At 32.1% G+C, this 21,467-nt stretch overlaps 2 protein-coding genes across 4 annotated transcripts in view; both read right to left on the bottom strand.

Moving 5' to 3' along the window:
• On the bottom strand, positions 1-12,255 carry LOC145316619 (uncharacterized). Its single transcript, XM_080157259.1, has 9 exons — positions 12,125-12,255; positions 11,790-11,908; positions 10,811-10,937; positions 7,311-7,477; positions 5,782-5,910; positions 4,440-4,581; positions 2,302-2,410; positions 1,385-1,505; positions 1-1,166 (listed from the first exon to the last, which is right to left on the bottom strand). The coding sequence occupies exons 1-9, from the start codon at positions 12,215-12,217 to the stop codon at positions 545-547; spliced, it is 1,629 nt and encodes a 542-aa protein (XP_080013385.1). The 5' UTR covers positions 12,218-12,255; the 3' UTR covers positions 1-544.
• Positions 12,233-21,467, bottom strand: part of S2P (membrane-bound transcription factor site-2 protease) — a 16,294-nt gene continuing 7,059 nt past the window's right edge. Inside the window, exons 4-12 of one of the 3 annotated variants that reach the window (XM_080157261.1) lie at positions 21,190-21,311; positions 20,842-20,951; positions 20,534-20,570; positions 17,930-18,162; positions 17,705-17,772; positions 17,107-17,249; positions 16,660-16,706; positions 13,157-13,292; positions 12,233-12,723 (exon numbers count right to left, since the gene is read on the bottom strand). In XM_080157261.1, coding sequence (XP_080013387.1) covers positions 13,191-13,292; positions 16,660-16,706; positions 17,107-17,249; positions 17,705-17,772; positions 17,930-18,162; positions 20,534-20,570; positions 20,842-20,951; positions 21,190-21,311 — 862 coding nt within the window. In that variant the 3' untranslated portion in view covers positions 12,233-12,723; positions 13,157-13,190. Of the gene's footprint in view, positions 13,293-16,659; positions 16,707-17,106; positions 17,250-17,704; positions 17,773-17,929; positions 18,163-20,533; positions 20,571-20,841; positions 20,952-21,189; positions 21,312-21,467 lie in introns of all 3 variants that reach the window. The other 2 variants (XM_080157263.1, XM_080157260.1) reach the window with 2 other exon arrangements.

Below are 21,467 nucleotides of genomic sequence, written 5' to 3' on the forward strand. Positions count from 1 at the left end.
TACACGGATAAATATTTTTATTCAGAAAATATGAAGCTCAAATATGCAAATTTAGAGAAAAAATAAACTGGTTTAAACTAGGAGCTGAAAACTATTTTACACCGAAATCGTTACATGAGCCTATTTTTAAGCTGAATGAATTATCACCTACATTGTTATAAATAAACAAGTGGTAACTCATTATAACATTATAAGAAAATATTGATAATTCACCATGGAATCCAGGACGAAGTAAGTTGCAGGTAGTTGCTAGGTATAAATGAAAAACCTATATTACATTCTCAAAATGAGATTATTTTTTTTTGTCTTCTTGGTAAAAGCAAAGTTGTTTGGGTGCGAATTAAAAGGATATATTTAAATTTATTTTGTGAAAAATAAATAAAAATTAATAAGAATTAGAATTAAAATAAATAGTTAAGGAGCAGATTGGATTTTTGCTAGAACACTTTCTCGCTCCAAATTCAAATGGACTTTAATTATATTCGCTTAACAACTACCTTAAATTTACCTCGTTCAGGATCAATGCGTCGGTTACAAATTTGTATTAACTGGAAGAAATGTTCAAAATGTTTGACAATAGCACAATGTGACCAGAAGCCAACATTTCCTCCGCAGAATCTATTTGCAACAAATGTTTCCGTTTTAGATGTATAGCCGCATTCTGTTTATGCGGAAACCTGCGCTTACACACCCCACATTGGAAGCGATGTCCAATACCACACTCAAATCGCATGTGTCTGTTTAGGTTGTAATTCCAGTTGTAGGATTTGCCACATTTTTCACATTTAAACTTTCCCTCCATTTCAGGTGCTTTGCTTTTATGTGGCTTTGGCTTGTATTTTGTTGTTTCTTGGTTGCTCCGAATATTATTTTTATTGTCCAAGGAGTCGCCTGAACTTTCCGAACCCCCTGTTATTGAATTTTCAAGTCCAAATTCAGATTTTGTATTTCTATGTAATAATTCTTGCTGTCGTAATAATAATATTTGTTGGATCGGGGATAGATTCTTGACCATGGCGGGTGCGAATAATTCTGAGAGCTGAGTCAAGGTGCTGTTCCGTTGTGTGTCATTGTCGATACTCACAGATTGGAATTCAGAATGTTCTGGAGGGGAGAGAACCACCTCTGGTTCAGGAGGAGATATTCTAACTTCTGGATATATTACACTGAAATATATTCAATTGTTATTGCCTTCACAGAATTCTCTTGTTAATTAGCGTATCTCTGCATTTTGTGAAATGTGTAAATAAAAATCAATGTTTAATTATAATATTAATTTTGCAACGCTAACAATTTTCAAGTAATTTAAGAGATTGCCACATGTTGAGAATTTGGTACGCGACGCAACATTAAAGATTCAGATCCCTGACTATATTTTACAGACCTGTGACTACTGGACTGATGAGGCTCGGTCTTAACCTCAACACAATAGTAAGCATGATCTATTTGAGCTGCAGATGAAGCATTACTTTCAACTTCGTTTGATTTTCTACCAGACTGTTTACCTAAATCATTGAATAACTATCATAGTAAATCAATGAAAGGATTTGTTTTATAAGGGGGGGGGGGGGTTAATGCAACCATCTCGTAATCAGTGAGCAAATGGCACTTAGAATTCGAATTTCGATCTAAACTTTTGCATGAGTAATCCTTGATAGGTCTATTTTCCCTAAATCGAACAAAACGTTGGAATAGTAATAGCTGGCGGCTCAGCCGTTTAGCCGTTTTTTTCCTATTTTCAGAGTAAATCCATCATCAATTACGTAGGAATCAACTTTTTAAAACATATTTTTGGTTTAATTCATGTTAAATAATAGCAATAACCATTTTTGAAACTTCTAGTGCCAACAGCTACCGTCTAGAACCGTTTAATAGAGTTTTGGAATGGAAACAAGTATTTTGTGAAGATAGGTTTCGTGACTAATTTGTACTATAGATATCCAAAAAATGGCTAAACAGCTAAGCCGCCAGCCGTTAGCCGTTACTTTTCCAACTTTTGTTCGATTTAGGGAAAATAGACCCACCAAGGATTACTCATGCAAAATTTCAGATGGAAATTCGAATTCTAAGTGCCATTTGCTCACTGATTACGAGATGGTTGCATTAACCCCCCCCCCCCTTTTTAATTTCTTTTCCAACTTTATCTTTAAAAGCAAAGGTTAATTTTTGTTGACCGTATTGTAGTAAATATTTTGTTAAATAAAACAATAAGCATAATCAATATTTCTAAAATACGATAAAATAACATTCTACCACTTCCTTTACAAATCAAAATTACCCATTTAAAAATCTTTCTATTACCTGAAGGACTAGAATTAATTTTGGCATGATTGGGAGTGTTTGGAGTACAGCTTTCAAAATCTGCGCTACTTACAGAAAGATTTCGCAACTTTTCCTCATTTTCAGTTTCCTTAAAATGAATTACATATATTTTTATATGTGTACAAAGATTAGACAACTACCAATTCTGTGCATTCTAGACCAAACATTGCATTGTAGATTAGATCATCAGAAAAAGTGAGCCTAAGTTATTCAATATTGTTCCTTGGTTTTAATTAAATCATATATATATATTATATAAATCATTCATAGCTAAATTGTTGGTAACGTGCCGAGTAAGGAAGAATTTGAGTTCAAACCCACCCACCCGTGTTGCTATCACAACGTATTGTCTCGAATTCTTATATCACTCCAGTATCACCCAGCCTCCCCCTAGTTTCTTAAGAAGTGATACAATTAGGGAGTTTGGATGCCAAATAATAAAATCAACACATCCCTAAATCCCAGGCTCCTAAATTCGACAATACACAATGGCATAGACTCGAAATAAAGTATTACCACACTTTACCAATAAATTGTAAACAAATATGATAAATATACAAGCAAAATAACAAGTTAATGTTGAGATTCAAATCCTTCTCGTCCCTTCTTAAGCATAAAATGAATTTGAAAAATTTGAATTTAGATTTTAATTTCCTTATAAGGATGTTGTTTTTATATGTCGTCTTTGTGACAGGTAAATATTTCATGAATATATTTATTAAATTATATATATAAAAAAAATATTGTACGATAATATCAAATTAAATCAAAAGTATTTCAATTTGTTTTATTTTTTTGGTGCTAAAATCATCCCTGACTTGAATGAGAGAAAAAGTTTGTTTTGATTAAAATTGCAGAAAGAACATATCATTAAAATACACAATAGTCTCTTTGTGAGTTTAAATTTATAACATTATTTTTTGTTAACAAATTAATGAAAAAAATTTTGTTTAAAATTTGACTTAATGGCATCTTGTACTTTACATTCCATCTTAACAATAAATCTGTAAGACTTATATGTTTAGATATCTGTAAACCACCAATTTATGATTAATGAAATTTGATCAGCTGATAGGTTTTAATACTAGATGTTTTTTTAAGTAGCACAGCTACTCTAAATCTAGAGAATAAGTCTAATTTTGCTTAGAATTTACTTTTAGGTGTTTTAAACATTGTAAATTAAAGATTTTATTTTGATAATTAATATTTTAAAACAATATCTTCTATAAACTGTGAGGAAGTTTGATAAAATTACATTTATTTTGCAAGCTTGATTGAAAATACTTCATTATTTTTATAATTCTGACAAAATAGATTTTCTGTTTAAATAAATAACATAGCCACAAAAAGGTTTAAGTAGTTATTGAAATATTTTATTACTATTCTTGCTAATAAAAAATTCGTTAACTATGTTTAAATTGCATTTTTAAAATAGACAAGAAAATATCCTACTTAAATACTAATTTTATGAAGTTATCTTAAACCTTTTCCAAAAGTTTGTTTTATAAAACTATTTTATTTTCCATTGATTTTATTGATTATATAGGTTAAAAATATCAAAAGTATTTTTTAAAGGCTATTGATTAATTTTAATTAATTCCGATTTTTAATTTTTTTAATTTTTTTCAAATCTACAAGAATATGCATGTCTTTTCAAAGAATAAATTATATAAAAAACAAAATTAAACATATTCAGGCTATCAAAAAGCAAAAAATATTCTTTTTTACCATTAAATCGCAAATTTTTAAAATCATTAGATCTTAAGCTTATTTTGCATAGAAACAGACTTTTTCAGTTATTTTTTCTCAACAATGGATCTTAAATGATAATTACTGAAAACTTTTATGAAAATGTTATTAACCAAAACTTCAAATAAAGGAAATAATTGCCGTTTGCGAAAATGTGTGCAAAAAGTTGCCAATATCTTGTTAGAAGAGACTTAATGGATTTTAATCCTTACTACTTACAAAGTTACAACTTAGTGGACATTAGAAAAGTATCACTTTAAGGTGAGATTTTGAGGGTCAACTTTTTTTCTTTTAAAATTCGCAGTGAATAACCTAATAGAGACACAAAACACCTTTTTTCTTTTGGAACTTGACTAAACAATTCTTACTTTTCCTTTTTGCTGTTGAACAATCTTCTTAAATGTTTCTTCTATGACTGGTGATGCAGCTAAGGGAGTCCAGGGTGTGTGTACACTTGGCAGGGAAGCTCCACATTCCAGGCTTGTCAGGTACTTCAATGGTGGTGGCTTTCTAGATCCAAATTTAATTATTTCTATCTCTTGACAAAACTCTGTAAATATTTGGGTAAAAATAGAATAAATACTTTCCCATAACTTTTGAAGTTGTCGTATATATCACATCGTTCTCATATCTTTACTGTCAAGACAGAAAAAATGTAGTAAGCATGCATATGCGTAATAGAAAACTTCAACAAAATTTTTTCTTTTATCAAATATAGAAGCCGAGAAAATCACGTTCGCTCTTAACCGTTCAGAAAGTCCGAAAAAGTGAGTTATACAGTGTTTTTTTTATAAGAACTTTTTTGAAAGCAATTTTACCCCACTTATAGTTATCAGAATTTAATGATTAATAGCTTATTTTCTTCGTTTTTAAATGCAATTAATAGGACACAAAAAAAAATTCAGTTTTAATTTAAAAAGTACAGTAAAATCTAAAATTCAAAACTTAGGTGTCAACATATAAAAATGGTTTTAGTGCATTTTTCTTTAAAAAATTTGATTTTCTGTAGTCGACTTTGGGGGGCCAGTACTCCCTCCCTGGTTGGGATATGACCTTCAAACTTTGATATGTTCTAGTACATGTCCCTAATAGTATCTGTATACATTTTTAGCTCTATATCTCAACTTTGAAGTGGGGTAAAATTGCTTTCAAAAAAGTTCTCATAAAAAAAAACACACTGTAGTTAAGTTATTTTGTGGATTTTTTATCATTATCCCATAAAATGGCCAGTAGTAGGCTGCCCAAAACTTTTTTTTTTACTAAGATAGGTAAAATATTAAGGGAGTAATAAGCAATTTAAGAAAAACAGTTTCCGACGGACACCCTGTATTTAATAGTCACATCTTGTAATATTGTGCTGTCAAAAGAAAAAAAAATTACAGTCCATTTTTAAAAGCGGAGGAACGTTAATTAAGTAGAATATTAGTTTTTGTTGTATCATGAAAGAAAATATTATCTAAAATCCTTAACCAAAAAATATCTACATCTCCAAGTATTAACAAAATCTTATAAACAAATTAGGGATTACGCACTTGTACGGTCCTAGTTGACTTTGTGATTCCTTACTTTTGTATTACAATTAATATATATATTAAATAAAACAAAAAAGAAAAAAATAACTTTTTCGGGTAGTAAGGAGTACGGACACTTATCACAGAGTAGCTGTAATAATAATCAAGTGCTTATATGACGTAACATAAAAATAATTTCCTATTGCGTTGTAAAGAATTATTTCTTCTAGATCCGACCACTGTCAATGTGTTAGATTTACTGCTTGTAGATTCTGTCTGAGGAAACTCAAATGAAAAATGTTTTTCATTTCTTGAATTGTATGTTAACCTAAAAAATCACTTATTAGTAGCGAAGCTACTCTATAATTTGAAATGTCCGACTGTCCGTCCGTCCGTCTTAGTTTGGGGGAAACGTAAATTTCTCGGCTCATATAAAAGGTAAAAGGCTGAAATTTTTTGACAACATTCCTATTATTAAGGAGCACAATTAACTATAAAACATCAAAGGCGGTTGGACCGCTTTTTAGCAGGTTTTAGGCTATTTTTGTATTTTTCACATTTTTCTCCATATCTTTGGTGTTTATGTTCCGATTTCCAAAATTTTTTCAGTCAAAGATATAAAAATTGAATTTCCTGTCGATTTAAGAAAACAACTATGACGGTCAGACTGTCTTTAAGCAGGTTTTAGGCTATTTTTGTATTTTTCACATTTTCTTCCATACCTTTGGTGTTTATGGTCCGATTTCCAAAATTTTTTCAGTTAAAGATATCAAAATTGAATTTCCTGTCGATTTAAGAAAACAACTGTGGCGGTCAGACTGTCTTTAAGCAGGTTTTAAGCTATTTTTGAATTTTTCACATTTTATTCCATACCTTTGGTGTTTATGGTCCGATTTCCAAAATTTTTTCAGTTATAGATATCAAAATTAAATTTTCTATCGTTTAAAGAAAACAACTATGACGGTCAGAATTGCCTTTTTTCAGGTTTTTGGCTATTTTTATATTTTTCCTCATATCTTTGTCGTTTATGGTCCGTTTTTTTTTAAATTTTTGTAGTTAAACATATCAAAATTAAATTTCCCGTTGTTTTGAGCATCCACTATGCAATTTACTTTAACCATCAGTCAGTTTATCATAGTACTGAAATATAAATATTAAGAAATTTAAAAAAAAATGTTGAAAAGGTTTCGTAATTTTTTCCTAATTACATGCTTTTGACAATTAATATCTAAATTCTTATTTAATTGTTTGTGCTTCGCTACTTATGGATGTTGTCATCCTTGTTGTTTATTAAATATATCGAAGTTGATTAAAACCGAGCATGTTTTGAAATAAAGAATAAAAAAGTAAATTAAATTACGTAAAGTAAACAAGACCGACAAGATTCCAATAATGATTTAATTTTTGTTGTCCTCTCCCTCCTGGGAAATATGAAAAAAAATTGCAAATGGGTGAAGAAAATTTAAAAAAAGTTTAAGTAAACAATCTAACGAAATAGTAAATCTATTCTTTCATCATAGGAATAATCATTGAAAAAATTGATCAGTTTAAAAGGGTGTTATCTAACATATACAGTAGTATTATTATATGCTATAAGTGTTGACTCTAAGGCACTCTAAATATGGGAAGAGATAATATATGTAAAAGATGCGAGTGTTACAAATTGACCAAAACTGATGACTTGGAGGAGCATTGCTGGTAAAAATTAAATAATTTAAGAAGTTTTACCTACTGGAAGGAGAAAGGTCAAGAGCATGATTATTATCAGCTAAACTAAATTCGCTAAGTTGTTGTTTATGGTGATAGGATTGAAAAACATCATCATTCTCCTCCTCTTCCATTTTATTATCACTATCAAATTTTTCATCATCTTTTTTGGCCTCGACACGTTCTTCCTAATTAAAAATTTAAATGTGTACAGGGTGAGTCAGAAAAACTGAGTTTTTCGATTTTCAGAAACAACCAGTAGGAATACAGAAAAAATAATTATATGTCCTTGTTCTCTGTACAAAAGCACATCAAACTTGAAAGGTGTTTTTCATTATCTCTAAAAATGCGGCCTCTATGATTGGTGTATGGTGTCAAAAAATGCCTTGTGTGAAAAATGTTGATCAAGAAAAATTAAAATAACTCATTTATTTTGTATAAAATATTTATTTAGAAAAAGGTCTAAGAAAAGTACTTTAATGAGTTTTAAAGGTGAAATGCTCTTGGGCTCCTCACAAAAGCATTTTTAGAATACTGCAATTTGTCATTTTTTCATATTTCTTGATTGTGATGCATGTGGTTTAAAAGAATCTTCTATAATATCGTAGCTTATAGTAAAAAGAATAAAAACCCTTTTTATTTGACAAAAAAAATCTCTCAAGATAAAAAAGTTATCAAGGTTTGAATTTCTAAAATAACAAGGATGACAACATCCATAAAAGCGAAGCACTGAAACAGTAGGACAAACGGACATTAACACTTATATATTGTCAGAACTAAATAATCAGAATATAAATATATAAGAGTCGAAGCAAAATTCTAAGTAAATTTGTTTTAAAAAAATGCTTTATACAGGATAATGTTTATGGACATACCTACATTTTTAGGACTTGATTATAGAGTTGCTTCGCTTATAACATTATACTTTGTTCTCCCAGGAATCGATATACCAAAAATCAGATCAATCGGATGATTTGATCACATAAAAATTTGTTGTTAAAAAAGTAAAAAAATCAACATGTTTAAAACGGACGTACGGACATTTTGGTAATGATTATAGAGTTGCTACGCTTTCTAAATCGTACCTAACTATTAAAGGAATCACCATGCAAAATTTGAAATCGATAGGACAATCCTAACATGCCTAAATTAACGAAAAAAGCTATCCGTTACGGACGGACGTACGGACGGACGGACGTACGGACGGACCGACCCTAATTATAGAAAAGCTTCGCTTTTAAAAATGCCTTTAAGAAACCCTACCCTATTTAAATGAAGTTATTATGATGGATTATAATACCGCCTTTTTGATATTAATATTGAAAATAACGTACTACAAAAAAATTACAATGAACACAATAACGTACATTTTTTGAAAAAATAACGTACAATAACGTACCATAAAACACATATACATCTAAAATACAAAGTAGTACGATGTCTGTCTGTCTGAAGCTTAAGATCTCAGTAACCACTGAACCGATTATGCTCTACTTTTTAGGGAATATACCTACTGGTCCTGGGATGGTTTTAAGCTATTTTCTTGGGGGGTGGGACACCCCCAACCCCCCAAAAAAATTGAAATCACCCCCCTTAACAAAAAAATTTCTTTTAAAATCTGAAATCAAAAAAGGAAAGTTCTAATACCCCGCCCCCCCCCCACCAAAAAAATAAAATTTCCTTCACCCCAATTTTTTTTTTACTTTTTCTTTATAAATCTAAATAACACCTCTTGAAGCCGCTAGTATATCTATAATACAAAGTAGAACAATTTCTTTCCACTAGTATTTATAGAAAGTAGTATACATTATATCAACTTTTGGATTTAAATTGAGGAAAAAAAAACCTTTAACTACCTATAAAATATCAACATCATAGGTATTCTACATTCTAATTTGAAAAAAATCACAGTTGTTTAAATTTCTCATTTACATTGTTTATATCATGTAAAAATATGGGAAGACATAATTGAAAGTTTATGTAAATTACATAAACCGGAAATTTTTCTACCCCCCTGAAATCTGTTTTGGGTGTTAACTACCCCCCCCCCTTAATTACCTCCCCTAAAAATATTTACCCAATTTAATCATGTAAATAGTACCAACTAATAATGAGGTTTATATTCATTTATTTAAGTACTATTAAATATTCCAGCATCTTCGCTCCTAGCCTCTAGTGGCATCGCCAAAAGAGGTAGTGTAAAGTTTTTTTTTAAAGGGAGTTTCCCCACCTCACTTACTTGTTATATTTTACAAAAAGAAATTTTTTGGAGAAGGGATCTTTTGCCTAAAACCACAACAGGACCAGTAGGTATATTACCTGAAGAGTAGAACCCAATTGGAAAGACGGATAGATAGACATCGTTCTACTTTGTATTATAGAAAGTAGTATCTCATTCCTATAAGTACAAGAAAACATAAATATCAACTAAAAATTATCTTGCTAACTGATGAACAAATATGATACTCTTTTAAAGTTTAACTTCGCATATGTCCTGATAAGGTTTGCAATTAGTTTAGAGGAATTTTTTTTTATATTTACTGAAATGCTTGATTGAGTTGATTTTTTTTATTTTATGGAAGCTTTACTATGACGTCATAAATCCCAGGATAAATTGGTAAAATGGCGCGCGAAGCGCGGAGAATTTTTTTTGTAGTTTTTATGAAATACAAATACATTATTGATTACTAATACTAATCATACATTACAGAAAAACGTACAATAACGTATGCTAAAATGTTCATATTGTACACAAAAATCAATAACGAACAAAAACGTACCAAAAAACCTAAAAGTGGTGTTCAATATGAACATATTGAACATAACGTACATAGTGGTCACCCTGTATAATAACACACAAGTATAATTTGTCAAAAGTGGGCGGAGATTTTGGGGATTTAATCCAGTCTTGCACCAAACATAGAGGAAATTCTGGGGGAGGGGGGAGGAATTTAGGTAACAAGATGAAATATTTTCAGTCATGAGCTGGTTTTCTGGTCATGGGGTATTAAGTCTTAACAATAGATTATAACAAAACGTTTGATTTATAATGTGATAATTTAATTTAAATAAATTGTATTTTTAAGATGTTAAGTATTTACAATCTGTTGAATAAAAATTTTAATAATCAAAAAATATGTTTGTTTATCTTTTTAGAAGGGTAGACATTTTTTATTATAAATAAATCTACCTAAAAAAATAATGACCTAAAAAGTACAAAATAATGGCCGAAAAAGTCATCACACACACTTTTTAAAATCTTTATGCTCTAAAAAGCGCCGGTGTTTTCAGAGATATTCAAAAACACCTTTTATAAGTTTAATGTATATTTTTATAGAGAACAAGAAACTATAATTGTTTTGTCCATATTCCTACTGGTTGTATCAGAAAATCGGAAAACTCAGTTTTTTCTGACTCACCCTGTATGTCCGCTAAGATCTCGTAAATGGTTAGATAGATCCGATCTTTCAGAGGTAAAGCAATCAGTCAATAATACAAAATTCGAATATCAAAAATTAAACCTTGACTAAGGAGAAAGTTCCGGGTACTTGAAATTGTTGGGCTAGACCTATGGCCTCCATAGCTTGTTGAGAATCCTCGCTGATTACTGAACCTTGCTGTAACATCTCAACCATTAGCTGAACTGGCCTAGATAGAAAAGATCGAATTTCCGACCTTTTTGTAAATTTTTAATTCAAATCCTTTATTATGCAGACTATTAAAAACTGGCAGCTAATAGATCAAAAAATCTGCGTTTGACCGTTTAATACTGCATTATGACTTTTTATAATTTTCTTTGGTAAGGGGGGGGGGGGGGTTAATCCAACCATCTCATAATCAATGATTAAATGACACTTAATATTCGAATTTTGAACTGAAATTTTGCATGAGTAATCCTTGGTAGGTCTATTTTCCCTAAATTAAACAAAAAGTTGAAAAAGTAAAGGCTGGCGGCTCAGTCATTTAGCCGATTTTTGCCTATTTTCAGGGCAAATTCATCATTAATTACGTAAGAATTAACTGTTTAAAACATATTTTTGGTTAAATTCATGTTAAATGATAGCAATAACCATTTTTTAAATTTCTAGTACCAACAGCTACCAGCTAGAACAGTTTGCTAACGTTTTGGAGCGGAAAAGAGTATTATGTGGAGATAGGTTTCGTGACTAATTTGAATTGAATATATCTAAAAAATGGCAAAACGGCTGAGCCGCCAGCCGTTACTTTTCCAACTTTTTGTTCGATTTAGGGAAAATAGACCTACCAAGGATTACTCATGTAAAATTTCAGATCCAAATTCGAATTCTAAGTGCCATTTAATCAATGATTACGAGATGGTTGGATTAACACCCCCCCCCCCCCTTAGCAAACAAAATTATAAAAAGTCATAATGCTGTATTAAACGGTCAAACGCAGAATTTTTGATCTATTAGCTGCCAGTTTTTAATAGTCTGCATAATAAAGGATTTGAATTAATCCTTTAAGTCTGTTACGACTTACCTGAATGGAACATCGGGAAGAATAATACAGTCGGCTGTTGGCTGAGTTGACAAAATTTTAGCAAATATATTGCTGGAGGAAGCCAACAGGATTCTACTTGTCTCCAAGTATTCGCCATTCTATTTAATAATATTCAACTTTTATTGCATGAACAAAATGAAATAAACAAATATGTACGTCCGTCTTAACATATTGATTTGTTGCTACGCTTCTACAAAGTCATGTATTTTTAATATATATAATATAATTCTTTTCTACACATTAGCTGTTATAATTAATCATCGCAAGATATTCTTCTTTTAGACTAGTAAGTCAGAGGTCAGGTTAAATAGTACCTCTGATGCCAGAAGAATGTCTGAGAGGTTTTGTTCCAGAAGTCCGGAGGCCAAGAGATCTGTATGTCCTGACAAACAGAGCTTTGTACACATTTCAGCTCATTATAATTTCTGGAAAAAAAATGGACGGGTAAACTCATTTTCTTGTTTTTTCCCCTTTAATTTTTATCAAATATTAGCAAATAAATACGTCTTTAATACTTTATAAAAAGTAAATTCTTACAAGAAATTGTTAATGTAAATGATAAGGTAGAAAACTGATGAAGAAATAATGAAATTATCACATATTTTTACACCGATTGGTTCAATTCTAATTCCTACAATTAACAAATACTAGGTATTCAAATATTATTTATTGGAAATTTGTGGGGTTAGAATCAAACCAAAAATTTTCATCACAACACTGCAAGCTTCATTATTGTCTTTTTTAAAATCAAAATTTCTGCTACAAAATAATAAAACAATTAGCATTTGAAATCTTGAATACTACTAAACAAACTACAAAAGAAAATTAAAGTAAAACAGGTACTTTAAAGGCCTTTACATGGCATTCATACACCACGTTTTATCGAAGTTCTAAAAAAGCTTACCAACTTGAGCTAAAGTTATGGAGAAATTTTCACCAATTGTACCATAATTCATCTAAATGACTGATCTTTAAAATGAGATTAATAATTTAGTATGAGAGTTGTTCAAAAATGGAACAGTTTACCAACTGATGTTAAAAATTCTGAAACTGTTGCTGTTTTTAAATCTAATTATGACCGGCTTCATCAGCTAGACTAATTATTGTGAAAATAGTGAAAATGGATTGAAGCAGACTAAAAGACATTCTCCAGAGAATCCTGAGAATTATTCAATACAATACAAAGTGTTTAATCTCAAATCGTTTGCTATCCAAGTCATTATATTATTTCTCTATAAATGGACAAGAAAAACCTATAAGTAATTATACACTTAAAACTTAATTTCTACACAGTTTTAAGCGCTAAAAGCCAAAAATAAATTTTGGCATTTTTGGTGAACATTTACCCATCATGAATTAAACACAAATTAACCATAAATATTATGTAAATAAAATGTTTGAAGATCCAGAAACAATCACCCTGTAGAATCCAATTCCAATATTAACTACAACCAAGAAAGTTCCTAATATTGTCAGTATAACCTAAACAAATTAATAAAACAAATATTAACTTATTAACATTATAAGGGGGGGGTTTTTAATGCAACCATCTCGTAATCAATGTATAAATGGCACTTAGAATTCGAATTTTGACCTGAAATTTTGCATGAGTAATCCTTGGTAGGTCTATTTTCCCTAAATCGAACAAAAAGTTGGAAAAGTAACGGCTGGCAGCTGGCGGCTCAGCCGTTTAGCCGTTTTTTGCCTATTTTCAGGGCAAATTCATCATTAATTACGTAGGAATCAACTTTTAAAAACATATTTTTGGTTTAATTCATGTTAAATGATAGCAATAACCATTTTTAAAATTTCTAGTGCCAGCTGCTAAACGGCTAGAACCGGCTGAAAACGGCTGGGAGCCACCAAGAGTATGATAAGTAGATAGGGCATGTGACATGTCTAGGGGTAAGTTTTTATGGTTGCTGAGCTCAAAAATGCTACCAAAAATAGTGGCGGCCCATCCATATGGCAGCTGGGTAACAGCTGCAGCTCAGCTGGTAGCGGCCAAGAGTAGAATAAGTAGATGGAGCTTGTGACGTGTCTTGGGGTAGGTTTTTATGGGTGCTGAGCTCAATAATACTACAAAAAATAGTGGCAGCTCATCCATATGGCAGCTGGGTAACGGCCGCTGCTCAGCTGGGAGCGGCTAAGAGTAGAATGAGTAGATGGGGCTAGTGACGTATCTAGAGGTAGGTTTTTAGGGGTGCTGAGCTCAAAAATACTACCAAAAATAGTGGCGACCAATCCATATGGCAGCTGGGTAACAGCTGCATCTCAGCTGGGAGCGGCCAAGAGTATAATGAGTACATAGGGCTTGTGACGTGTCTAGCTGAGCTGTAGCTGTTACCCAGCTGCCATGTGGATGGGCCGCCCCTATTTTTGTTAGTATTTTTGAGCTCAGCACCCCTAAAAACCTCACGTCACAAGCCCTATCTACTCATTCTACTCTTGGCCGCTCTCAGCTGAGCTGCAGCCATTACCCAGCTGCCATGTGGATTGGTTGCCACTATTTTTGTAGTAGTATTAAGCTCAGCAAACATAAAAACCTACCCCTAGACACAGCACAAGTCCTATGTACTCTCTCTACTCTTGGCCGCTCCCAGCTGAGCTGCAGCTGTTACCCAGCTGCCATATGGATGGGCTGCAACTATTTTTAGTAGTATTTTTGAGCTCAGCATCCCTAAAAACCTACCCCTAGACACGTCACAAGCCCTATCTACTCATTATACTCTTGGCCGCTCTCAGCTGAGCTGCAGCCGTTACCCAGCTGCCATATGGATGGGCTGCCACTAATTTTTGTAGTAGTATTGAGCTCAGCACACATAAAAACCTACCCCTAGACACGGCACAAGCCCTATCTACTGATTCTACTCTTGGCCGCTCCCAGCTGAGCTGCAGCTGTTACCCAGCTGCCATAGGAATGGGCTGCCACTATTTTTGGTAGCATTTTTGAGCTCAGCAACCTTAAAAACCTACCCCTAAACATGTCACAAGCCATATCTACTTTTCATACTCCTGGCCGCTCTTAGGTGAGCTGCGGCCGTTACCCAGCTGCTATATGGATGTCCAGCTTCTATTTTTGGTAGTAGTATTAAGCTCAGCACCCATAAAAACCTACCCCTAGACACGTCACAAGCCCTATCTACTCAATTTACTCTTGGCCGTTCCCAGCTGAGCTGCAGCTCTTACCCAGCTGCCATATGGATGGGCCACCACTAATTTTGGTAGCATTTTTGAGCTCAGCACCCATAAAAACCTACCCCTAGGCAATAGACATGTCACAAGCCTACCCCTAAACATGTCACAAGCCCTATCTACTCTTCATACTCTTGGCCGCTCTAAGGTGAGCTGCGGCCGTTACCCAGCTGCCATATGGATGGGCTGCTTCTATTTTTGGTAGTAGTATTGAGCTCAGCATCCATAAAAACCTACCCCTAGACACGTCACAAGCCCTATCTACTCATTCTACTCTTGGCCGCTTAAAGGTGAGCTGCGGCCGTTACCCAGCTGCCATATGGATGAGCGGCCACTATTTTTGGCAGTATTTTTGAGCTCAGCACCCCTAAAAACCTACCCCTAGACATGTCACAAGCTAAACCTACTCATTCTACTATTGGCCACTCCCAGCTGAGCTGCGGACATTACACAGCTGCCATATGGATAGGCTGCTTCTATTTTTTGTAGTAGAATTTAGCTCAGCACCCATAAAAACCTACCCCTAGACACGTCACAAGCCCTATCTACTGATTCTACTCTTGGCCGCTCCCAGCTGAGCTGCAGCTGTTACCCAGCTGCCATATGGATGGGCCGCCACTATTTTTGGTAGCATTTTTGAGCTCAGCAACCATAAAAACCTACCCCTAGACATGTCACATGCGCTATCTACTCTTCATACTCTTGGCGGCTCCCAGCCGTTTTCAGCCGGTTCTAGCCGTTTAGCAGCTGGTATTAGAAATTTTAAAAAAGGTTATTGTTATCATTTAACATGAATTAAACCAAAAATATGTTTTTAAAAGTTGATTCCTACGTAATTAATGATGAATTTGCCCTGAAAATAGGCAAAAAACGGCTAAACGGCTGAGCCGCCAGCTGCCAGCCGTTACTTTTCCAACTTTTTGTTCGATTTAGGGAAAATAGACCTACCAAGGATTACTCATGCAAAATTTCAGATCAAAATTCGAATTCTAAGTGCCATTTATACATTGATTACGAGATGGTTGCATTAAAAAACCCCCCCTTATATCCATATTTTATACCTAGGTCGTCAACTATTTGCAAAATTAATTTTAGACCCACATATAATGGTTTTATTTCACAGCACTGCGGGGCAAATAAAGAAAATGATTCTATACAAACCAAGTACCAGAGATAATATTTTGAATTTAGAAAATAACTAATTTTTTTCCTAGTCTGCGGTGACTTGCGAAACTATAATTAAGTCCCGTCATTACTCCAATTTGTAGATCAAAAACTGTTCAGGGGTGTACTGTATATTCTGCAAAAGATCCATTTTTGTCCCCTGCTGCAAAACTTATTATCCTCTCCCCCCTGGTTTTTTCCAGCAAGGATAGGGAAAAATAGAAAAATATTTACAGAACTCTTTATTTCATTCATATTATCCCCCCTCTTGCATATTCTTTTAGTTTTTTTACAAAAAGAAGGGGAGAAAATGGAAAAAATGTTTTCAGTTATCTTAATTTTTACATTTTTCCCCCCAACCACATATTTTTTATTTTTTTACCACCCCCCCCCCCCACCCCTTCAGCAGGGTCAATTTTGCAGAATGAAACAGTTTTAAATTATGATAAACATATTTTGGCCGGATAATAATATATTCAAATTAATCCACCTGGAAATGTTTTCTGTAAATCTTAGATCTTCCAACCATAAGCATTTCTGAATTTAATAAAAAAATTTGAATTTAGCAGATAAAAATCCCATAATCTTAAACGCATACTTTGTGAAATGGCAGCTGAAGTTATATCAAAAATTACACTGACCAAGCTAAATTTGCTTGATTAACTTTACTAAGAGATGCGATTGATAAGGAGTATTTTTTACTTGAAATATATTTTGGAATGATGAAGTAGACTTTTTTCTTTTAAATTGGGTTGAGAAAGATTTATAACTGAATAGTTTGTAATATCAAAAGTTCTTACAAAACAAAACAATGTGCTTAACAGATTAATCTATCTATAATTTTCTGGCAATGTTTTTATTCCTGATCAGGGTTTGGACTTTTTAGGAAATATATTAAGAAGGTGTAATGAATAATTTCTATAAAAATTAAACTAACCTAGAAGAACAATAATCATGTGTTGGCCATCTAGAAGTAAAGATGGGATAACATTGAGTAAGGCCAGGGCAGCAGAGAAGGACATAACATAAGATAACATTTTCATCATAATTTCAGGTAATAATGGTGGCAACATCGAATATCTATAATTAAGAAAGCTCAAGATAGTCAGTCAAGTTGGACTTTGGAAGTTAAAAGGCAAAGGCAGATGTGATAATGAAAGATCTCGTCCTAATTGCGTTGCAGCTCTAAGATTATGATAGTAATCTATTTCAAATGTTTCTTTACAATTCCACCTTGTACAAATCCGGCCCTACTAGGTGATAAATAAATCAGCTCTCATTATTAATTTTGTAAACTTTAAATTGGCTGCAACAATGAACACATTATGCGTCTTAATGTCAAAATACCAGCCGTTTTATGGTGCGTTTTAAATGGAATTCCAAATAATAAGAATCGTTGGAAAGTAAAAGCACAATCCAAGAAATTTGACTTTTTTCTCTCAATTTGTTAAAATTTTTAAACAGTTTTACCACACCCAGAGCTTCCCGTTTAAAACCAAAAACAAGAAATAAAAAACTATAACTTTTAGTTTTACCTTGGACAGAAGTCAGATATTTGTACTGATGTGTATATTAAGGCAGGGTTTCCAACATACAAAAATTCCTTAATGTAAAATAATTTTTATAAAAAAGTTTTTTTCTTTCAAATAATAGGGTCAACTGTCTCTTGACATTTTGCCCCCAAAATTATTGAAATAAGATTTAAAGCAGCTAATGATTTTACGGTACTATACTATTATAATTTTTCTTAATGATTTTACCTTGTCATTTCCCCTTTTTATCTGAATGAATTTAGTAAAATTAGTACTAAAAACAGGTACAGCACAAACAAGGGAACCAAGACAGGTAGACTCTTTACTCTGGCACATCATATCATCACGAGACTCCTTTATTAGATCTCTAGCTGGAAGACATCTAGAGGATAATGGAACACCATGGTCAAATATTTGGAAACACAAAGATTTTGACGATTCAGAATATAGATCACAGCAATCTAGTTTTTGATTTACAACATTCAATTTAAACAATTTAGGTAAATATTTTTAACCAAAAGGGGTAGTTGCACTAAATGCATTTAAACTTAAATTCAGTGAACTGCATATTTTTTCCTGTTCAACGGTGTAAACATTTGTAGGGCATATATTTGAAAGAATTTCAACTTTCTATCATGTAGTTTAAAAAATATCAAGACTTAAAAATCATATTTTTGTGACACATGCTACTTATTTAGCTGGCTTATTTTCACAAAAACAGCATGACGACCAATTTAGTGATGTCTAAACTCGCAAAAACTCGCTATCACAGTTATGGAATCTCAACGACAAAGATTTTTTTATCCAATCTTGACAAGTGAGGTATTTTTGGAAAGAGGAATATATATAGAAAACGCCTATGAAAATTAGAAAATCCGCAGAAATCATATTTGCAAGTTATTTGCAAAAATCTGCAATGCTAATTTGCAAAATTAATTTCATGCCTTAAATGACTTATTTAGAAAAAATCTTTTGATGAAATGTGTTTATTTATAAGTTTAGAACATACTTAGGGCAAAAAAAATTTCTTTAGTGTTACTTTTTTCACCTTATATATGAAAAAAGCAGTTTCTCACATTTTATGATAAAAAAAGGTATAGGAACAAAAAATATGATTTTTCTTGATGTAAACACAATAATTGGCATAAAATCTATCATCCTAAATGTAAAAATCAGATATAGAATCCTTTTTAGAGCTAATATAGTGCAAAAAGTAACCAAGACATTTTTGCAAAGTATGAAAATCTGAAGAAAATAGTTCTTTTTGCTTTTGATATACATATCAGATAAATGTATATAAAAATAGTGATTAAAAACTATAAAACATGTTATAAGTTTTTTCAACATTGTCATTGATTAAATTGCACTTTTAGGTTTAAGAATTACCATAGTAGTGCATAAAAACTCTTTTTATGATGTAATTAAACAAAATAAATGCCAAAAAACCAACTACAAAATGGTCTACTGCATTATAAAAAACGCCTAATTGTTGATTTGAATTTATTTTGTTTAATAACTTAATAAAAAGAGTTTTTATGTGCTACTTTGGTAATAAGTAAACCTAAAAGTGCATTTTAATCAATGATAGGGTTGAAAAAGTTATAACTTGTTTTATAGTTTTTAATCACTATTTTATATACATTTATCTGATATGTATATCAAAAGCAAAAAGAACTATTTTCTTCAGATTTTCATACTTTGCAAAAATGTCTTGGTTTCTTTTTGCACTATATTAGCTCTAAAAAGGATTCTATATCTGATTTTTACATTTAGGATGATAGATTTTATGCCAATTATTGTGTTTACATCAATAAAAATCATATTTTTTGTTCCTATACCTTTTTTTATCATAAAATGTGAGAAACTGCTTTTTTCATATATAAGGTGAAAAAAGTAACACTAAAGAAATTTTTTTTGCTCTAAGTATGTTCTAAACTTATAAATAAACACATTTCATCAAAAGATTTTTTCTAAATAAGTCATTTAAGGCATGAAATTAATTTTGCAAATTAGCATTGCAGATTTTTGCAAATAACTTGCAAATATGATTTCTGCGGATTTTCTAATTTTCATAGGCGTTTTCTATATATATTCCTCTTTCCAAAAATACCTCACTTGTCAAGATTGGATAAAAAAATCTTTGTCGTTGAGATTCCATAACTGTGCTATATAACAAAGGGGGGGGGGGGAGAGTTTTGACACATTTGCGTAAGCCTAGAGTTTAGGCTTTATCTTTGGACTGAGAGTATAGGTTATTAAAGATAAAATCATTCTTATATGATGAAATACCTGCAACTTTAAGTTTTTTTTGATAGGCCTCCAAGTTCCAGAGCTCCAGGCCCCCAGGTGGTCTCTGTACAGGTATAAAAATAAAAACCATTTTATGAGTTAGAGGTCAGCTTATGGAACAAAATATGCATGTTTTTTCATCAAATATGTGAATAACATTTAAAAAGATGCATATTTTGTTTTATAAGTTGACCTCAACTATTTAAAAAAAATTTTTTTCACTTTTACCTGTACAGAGACCACCTGGAGGCCTGAAGCTCCGGAACCTGGAGACCTATCCAAAAATCTTAAAGTTGCGGGTATTTCATCATATAAGAATGATTTTACCTCTAATAACCTATCCTCTTAGTCCAAAAATAAAGCCTATACTCCAGGTTTACGCAAATGTGTCAAAACTCCCCCCCCCCCCTCCCTCCATCCACGAAATAAAAGATACCAAACAATGATTTTAGTCCCAAATAGGGGATGTGGTTTCACCACCATTTTGAATAATGTCCATGTGATATCTATGATAATATGATTTTATTGGGTTGATAAATTTTCCTGGTTCTCGACTTGAAACAAGCTCTTCAATCTTTTTCTAAAATAAATAAAAAAAATACGTTTTTTCCCTAAAAGGTGTGCCTCAAGCGTGTAATTATAGGAAAAAGCAAACCCTGTAGATTTGCATTTATTACAATGCATATACAATACATGCAACGTTACGTTTTTGGTAATTAGGTGCTAGAAAAGCATAACAAATATATATTGGTTAACATTTCATTTGTTTTTAAGAATTCCTTTAAACAGTAGGTAAAATGTCGTGTAAGATTGATTGTTGTAAATTGTTGGAGAATTAAATATCTCTATACCTTGTTAGTACAAATGCCCTGTGGAGGATTTTGTATGGAGGATAAAATATGAGATCTAAAGTCTGTTTTGTTAATGATTGGCAAATTTTGCATATGGGTTATCACGTCACCTTAATAAAAACAAAAATAATTAACACAGCCTCTATTATTATTTCTTAAATGCTTTGAACCCAAATAATCTTCGCTGCATTATATATTACTATACCTATTTGGAACAAAAATAATGAAAAAAATTTATTTTTTATTTTTTATTAGCCAATCTGTACCTACCTAATTCAGTTTAAACCTACTTACATAAACTTAGACATACAAAGTAGAGGAAACTAAGATATGTTGCGTAAAAGTTACCTGGCTTTAATCCAGTAGGCCCAGTAACAGAAGAATTTGGTGTTACATAAACTACACACGGGCTTAAACCATGGCTATACAGGGGAGACAACAACTCTGGACTTGCTTGTAGTATCAGGTAACTAAAACAATCTGCATTTTAGATATGAATTAAATTTATTCAATCTAAAACAAATAAATTCTACTTAATTCAAATATAAGAAGGATGGGGGGGGGGGGGGGGGTAATGACATCTAGTCCTATAGGTAATACATCTAAATGAAAAAATCAAATTTCTT

Source organism: Acartia tonsa, chromosome 4, assembly GCF_053477335.1.
Source record: "Acartia tonsa isolate MP-2025a chromosome 4, ASM5347733v1, whole genome shotgun sequence".
NCBI lineage: Eukaryota > Metazoa > Arthropoda > Copepoda > Calanoida > Acartiidae > Acartia > Acartia tonsa.